The sequence below is a fragment of the Carassius auratus genome, unplaced genomic scaffold, assembly GCF_003368295.1.
Source record: "Carassius auratus strain Wakin unplaced genomic scaffold, ASM336829v1 scaf_tig00036062, whole genome shotgun sequence".
NCBI lineage: Eukaryota > Metazoa > Chordata > Actinopteri > Cypriniformes > Cyprinidae > Carassius > Carassius auratus.
This window is the reverse complement of record NW_020526283.1, coordinates 91,708-98,573: the sequence shown is the minus strand read 5'-3', so window position 1 is coordinate 98,573 and position 6,866 is coordinate 91,708. Positions and strand designations below refer to the sequence as shown.

The 6,866-nt window shown below is 42.4% G+C and overlaps 1 protein-coding gene across 1 annotated transcript in view; it reads right to left on the bottom strand.

The window, feature by feature from the left end:
• Window positions 1-5,168: 5,168 nt before the first annotated feature.
• LOC113082420 (transmembrane protein 117-like) overlaps window positions 5,169-6,866 on the bottom strand; it is a 31,159-nt gene continuing 29,461 nt past the window's right edge. The window contains exons 7-8 of the mRNA XM_026254082.1: window positions 6,531-6,660; window positions 5,169-6,046 (exon numbers count right to left, since the gene is read on the bottom strand). Coding sequence (XP_026109867.1) covers window positions 5,406-6,046; window positions 6,531-6,660 — 771 coding nt within the window. The 3' untranslated portion in view covers window positions 5,169-5,405. The remainder of the gene's footprint in view (window positions 6,047-6,530; window positions 6,661-6,866) is intronic.

The window sequence follows — 6,866 nt, the reverse complement described above, 5'->3', positions numbered from 1 at the left end:
GAATTGGTTGCTCAGCAGTTGGTTTCTAAATATCTGATAAACAGCTCAAGAGATAATGTTTTGAAACGATCTTCTGTAAACTAGAATCAGTGCTGGGTATTAACTGATTACATGGACTCCGTCAGTACTTGTCATTACTTGTCATTTATTAATTAGATGATTACCTATTATTAACAAAACAGCAATACATTGTTCAGAATTTGATTCTTCCTAATTGATTTCTAATTGACTTTTAAATTGTCCTTTCTAAAATGGCCTTCTGCTTATATACATTCCAATAATCTTCAAGTTTTGTGGACAAAGACAGCTTGACCACTGGATTTACGATTTGCATGTTGTTAGTTCTCTGAAATTGGTCCATTGTCACATGGACATCCAGGTAAACAAATAAAATATGTAATTTTTTTAGTAAGTGTTTTAATTGTTATTTTTAAATTATTTAGTTTTTTATTTATTACTTAAATTTAGTTTTTCATTTTTATGATTTAATTAATTATATATTACTTTTCATTAAACACAATATCACCAATATATATATATATATATATATATATATATATATATATATATATATATATGGTAAAAGATTATGCTATTTAAATGTGATAAACAAGTTAGATCAAAAGTAATCTAATGTGGTGTTCAGACTACACTATATTTTTGTCGGTCACGATAGTGTCGGTGTCAGGGCAAACAAACACTGGATCCAGTTGCGAATGAATAAAGTCTTTATTTGACTGTTCAAGAGAGCAAAGAGGCCAGATGGTAGGAACAAGTCTCTCGGTCGGCAGTCACTCCTTGGCAGCGCAGGGACTGCAGTGGGCATAACCTCAAAGACAGGAACCGAAACAGGGAACACACACGCTAACTCGAACCCGTAAAGCCAAGCACTAGCAAAACGGCAGGAAACTCCAACAAACTGGACTAGATGGCACTGCAAGGAGCGAGAATGACTTTATTCATATAATACCTAGAATATCAAAATCAACTGCGGGCGGCAGATCCTTTTCCTATTTGGCGCCTAAACTCTGGAATAACCTACCTAACATTGTTCGGGAGGCAGACACACTCTTGCAGTTTAAATCTAGATTAAAGACCCATCTCTTTAACCTGGCATACACATAACATACTAATATGCTTTTAATATCCAAATCCGTTAAAGGATTTTTAGGCTGCATTAATTAGGTAAACTGGAACCGGAACACTTCACATAACACCGTACTTTCTACATCATTAGAAGAATGGCATCTACGCTAATATTTGTCTGTTTCTCTCTTGTTCCGAGGTCACCGTGGCCACCAGATCCAGTCTGTGTCCAGATCAGAGGGTCACTGCAGTCGCCCGGATCCAGTACGTATCCAGACCAGATGGTGGATCAGCACCTAGAAAGGACCTCTACTGCCCTGAAAGACAGCGGAGACCAGGACAACTAGAGCCCCAGATACAGATCCCCTGTAAAGACCTTGTCTCAGAGGAGCACCAGGACAAGACCACAGGAAACAGATGATTCTTCTGCACAATCTGACTTTGCTGCAGCCTGGAATTGAACTACTGGTTTCGTCTGGTCAGAGGAGAACTGGCCCCCCAACTGAGCCTGGTTTCTCCCAAGGTTTTTTTCTCCATTCTGTCACCGATGGAGTTTCGGTTCCTTGCCGCTGTCGCCTCTGGCTTGCTTAGTTGGGGTCACTTCATCTACAGCGATATCATTGACTTGATTGCAAATTAAAACAGACACTATTTAAACTGAACAGAGATGACATAACTGAATTCAATGATGAACTGCCTTTAACTATCATTTTGCATTATTGAGACACTGTTTTCCAAATGAATGTTGTTCAGTGCTTTGGCGCAATGTATTTTGTTTAAAGCACTATATAAATAAAGGTGATTGATTGACAGAGAACAGTACCAAACGATCTGACACTAGACAAGACAAACACAGGACTATAAGTAGGCCCACACAAACAAGACGCACTTGTCGCTGATCTGATTGCTCGTCAGCAGCAGCTGACGCTGATGGCCAATCAGAGCAGTGACACAGAATGAGCAAACGGATCTGCGAACCGTGACATTACCCCACCCCCTAGAAGCATCACCTGATGCTCTCAGAGGGTCCTACCTGTCGATTGTAGTCATCGATAAGGGAGTGATCCAATATGTCCCGGGCAGGAACCCAACTCCTCTTCTCCGGACCGTAACCTTCCCAGTCCACCAAGTACTGGAATCCGAGTCCCCTAAACTACACTAAAACGGAGATAGGCCCGTGGACGACACTGGTAATGAGTTATGCACATAATCAACCCAAGAGATCTGTCCGTTTGACCGTTACTCTGAGGATGAAAACCCGAGGAAAGACTTAACACTCGCCTCCAACAAATGACAAAACTCTCTCCAAAATGTTGATATAAACTGGGGACCCCTGTCAGAGACCACGTCCGTCGGGAGGCCATGATACGAAAAACGTGGTCAATGACAGCAACCGCTGTTTCTCTGGCAGAAGGTGATTTGGGCAAAGGGATGCAATGAGTAGCCTTCGAGAACCTGTCCACCACGGTTAAAACTACCATGTTACCCTGGGAGGCAGGGAGGCCTGTGACGAAATCTAACGCAATGTGTGACCAGGGACTCGAAGGAACTGACAACGGCTGAAAGAGCCCCGCTGGGAGTCGAGTGGAACTCTTACAACTAGTGCGGACCGAGCAAGACAATACAAATTGACTAGTGTCACAAACCATAGATTGCCACCAGAACCGTTGTTTAATAAGAGAAATGGTACGATTTACTCCTGGATGACAAGCCACCTTGGAACAATGACCCCACCGAATAACGTTGGACCGTAATCTCTCTGGCATGAATAATCTACCCGGTGGACATCCGGGCAGAGGCACTACCCCATGTAAGGTCGTGTGGACCTTCGATTTGATCTCCCAAGTTAGCATTGAAACCACACACCTCAGCAAGAGGGTCTGGCTGCAGACTTGAACTAGCACTCTCAGACACTTGCACTTCCGTTAGTGACGTCACTTGCAGTCTTTATTCTTTATTTTATAGATTTTTTTTTTTACTTTTTGTTTGAATTTCCCAACATTTTATAACATCAGCCAGGTGGCGAAGACAAGAACAAAATAAACAAAATTACAATGTCACTTGCAATCGCTACTTGCACTCTCTGCTACCTTGCAATCGACACAAATCGTGCTTGTTGCCAATGGAGACAAGAAGCTGTGGTGGTGAATAAACGCGAAAGTTTGGCGTGAAGCATTTTTCCATATAGAATAAACTGTCTACAACTCATTTATATGACTGTCTTTGTCCATTAAGCTACATTATGTGTTTTATTTATAATGTTTTTCTATAGGAGGAAAACGTTTAATGTACAATTTAACGCACTGCGTTCTGTACTCGTCTGCTTGCCTGAACGGAGTTGATCCTTTTAAAATCACGTAATGCATTTCATAATGCACGTTCATATTTGCTGGTCTGTATATACGTTGAGTCAACAAGAAGAAATATAGGCTATGCCTGCTGAATTGTCTTTATCATCTTAGTCTGTTATTAGGCCACATTAAGTGTTCGCATTGTGTTCATAGCCATCTGCTTGCCTTGTTGTACATTAAATAATAACTATATATCGAATTTGGTCTTTTAATTGAACGTAACGTATCCTAATACATTATGCCATATTAAGTGTTTGTTTTTTTCTACAGGAGGAAAACGCTTAACGAATTACTTTGTGTATAGTAGTAGTCCTACTAATTTAGTTTTAATCGTTTAATCACCACCACAGCGTCTTGTCTCCATTGGCAACAAGCACGAACGTGTTGATTGCAAGTGACATCACAGGTAGCGGAGAGTGCAAGTAGCGATTGCAAGTGACATTGAAATTTAGTTTCTTTTTTCTTTTCTTCACCACCTGGCTACTGTTGTAAAATGTTGAAAGATTCAAACAAAAAGTTATCAATAAATATAAAAAATAATAATAATAAAGACTGCAAGTGACGTCGCTAGCGGAAGCGCAAGTGTCTGAGAGTTCAAGTCTGTGAGTGCAAGTGCAAGTCTGCAGCCAGACCCTTCTCCACCTCAGTGGAACGATGCCGTGCGTTCAGATTGGTAAAAATACGGGATAACGCATCTGGTTTGATGTTTTTAGAACCAGGACGGTAAGAAATGGAAAAATCAAATCGACCAAAAAAAAGTGCCCACCGAGCCTGCCTAGAGTTAAGTCGTTTGGCCGATCTGATATATTCAAGATTCTTGTGGTCGGTCCTAACAATAAAATGTACCACCAAACCCTCCAACCAATGATGCCAATCCTCCAAGGCTAACGTGACTGCCAACAACTCTCTATTACCAATGTCCTTATTGCGTTCGGCGGGTTACAAATGATGAGAAAAATAGGTGCACGAAAGCAGCACCATCATCTCTCTTTTGTTTCATTCTGTTTAAAAAATGTGTGTGAAAAAGCTTCTGTGCTGCTATTGATAAACATCACCAATTTGATGGAACTCATCATGGAAGATGGAATTTTTTTTAACATGCTAGTCTTTCTGTCATGATGTTGTAAAGCATCAAAGATTTGGAATTGATTATCATCCACTATGATAGATTACACGAGCTGAAACGATGAAATCTTGCATCCCGATGCCCATGGTCATTTACACATCCCCACAACACCCTACATCAGGGATCCTCAAATCTGGCCCACAAGATCCATTTTCCTGCAGAGTTTAGCTCTAACCCTCATCAAACACACCTGAGCATGCTAATCAGTATCTTCAGGATCATTAGAAAATCACAGGCAGGTGAGTTTGATCAGGGTTGGAGCTAGACTCTGAAGCGCATTGGCCCTCCAGGGCAAGATTTGAGGAACCCTGCCCTACGTCAAGCAAACCATGGCAAAATCGGGCTAAAATAGTGTAGTCTGAACCGGGCATAAGAGTAGTCAAATTATATTAACTAAATGTGTAATGTAATGGATTTAGCTACTAAGTACAATTTTTGTCATGTAATTTGGAATCAGTAACAGACTATGATCTGTTAGTAAATGGACCCAGCACCGCCTTCAAGGTATTTTGTTAATAAAGGCACAGCTTTAGGTGTACATTACAAGTATTTTCATGACCATCATGCCATGTGTTCACTGTGAGGACAGTATTTCGACCATGTAGGCACAAGAGTACATCAAAACAAGAGTCTACATAAAAAAAAAGACATTGAATAATCAAACATCCAGCACCATAGACCAATGTCCTTGAGGAATGTGGAAAAGGCTGAGCTCAGAAAGTTGGTGCGCAGTGCAAGATCACTTGATACAAAAATACAAGGTTCAAGGTAGAGTCTGTGATGGTTTTCCGAGGACTTCAAACACCAATCAACTTTGGAAGTCATTTTGACCTTTGGCTATGTCATGGGGTCAGCTTTTTGACATCAGATGTATCCTCATGGGCGATGTTGTCAACAGCTACACTGGGTTGGGTCTCCTGGGTCTCATTCGTACACGGTGATATGGAGCTGCTCGATGACCCGAAATGATGAGTGTCCACCAGGAGCAGCATGGACGTGCCGCACCTCTTCAAGGCCTCGCTCATGGTGATGTGCACTTCCTCCGGTGTGACTCCCAGATCAGACGGAGACTTGCGCTTGATGCGCTCGTAGGTCTTGTCTTGGTTCTCAGGGAATGTCTCACTGTCTTGGAAGCGTCCGAACAGCCAGATGAAGAACCCAAAGAGCACGAAGGCCGCCAGACTCGGGATGAACGCCAGGCATTTGACATCCAGGCTAGCACCCACGTAGCGGCTGTGAAGGAACATATCTCTCTGGATGTAGGTCCGGTTGGTGAGGGGGTCAGTGTTGGTGGAGCGCCACTCCCAGGTCAGAGTACTGCGGTTGAAATTGTGCAGCGTCTCCGGATCTTCTACGGTGTAGATCTTCTCTCCTGGACCTACGTATTGACCGTATTCATAGGGCTTGTAGAAGATCTGGTTCTTCCACATGTTGAGGTCCAGGATGAGGACCATGAAGATGATTCCGTAATTAAACCATTTCCCTAAGAGAGGAAACATAAGGGAAGATGAATGGGTTGGGAATTTATCCCAGTGTATTTGAGTCAGACGCTGCTTGAGGAAGGGAAATAATTGCAGGGTTCTTCTCAAATGCTAAATCACCGCACCAAACAATAAGGTTAAAGACTTTTATGAATGGTTGAGCAGGAGGGCCATTTCCCAAGCCTCGAGGGAGGGATCGTCTATTCCCAGGATGGCCATCAGGACCCATGCTACAGTGAGCGAAACGAAAGCGTTTTGCTCAAACACTGTCAGATTTACTGACTCCATTATATAAACACAAGTTTACAGATGAGCAAATACTAATTAGCATGTGCTGCCTTGAAAAACGTAATTATGAAGAGATGTATCTAACGAGAGAATATTCTGACAGCGTGTCATTGGGAAAGGACTTATTCATCCGTCCTCTCCCAAACCTCAGTTTAGAGCACTACAGCTTGATTCACTGGCATGAGTGTGCAGATTTACCCGTGATGTGAATGTGATACTCTTCTTTAAAGATGCGCTTGCTCATGGGCAGTTTGATCTTCAGCTGTGTGGTGGAAAGGCCTGGGAGGTTCACGTCCAGATCGCCCATGAAGTGAGGAAACTCCCAGTCCTGAGGAGGCAGAGCCAACAAACACATGTAACCGAACATGCACCTCAAACGCAAGCATCTCCAGTGAATAAACCCTTCAGGTGTAACAGGAGGAGATCAAACATCACTGAACTACGGTATGCACACACTACACGTGTGTGTGTGTTCAAAAATCTGGCTATTTCTGATGGTCTCTGTTGTTCTTGTTGAGATCAGAAATGAATTGC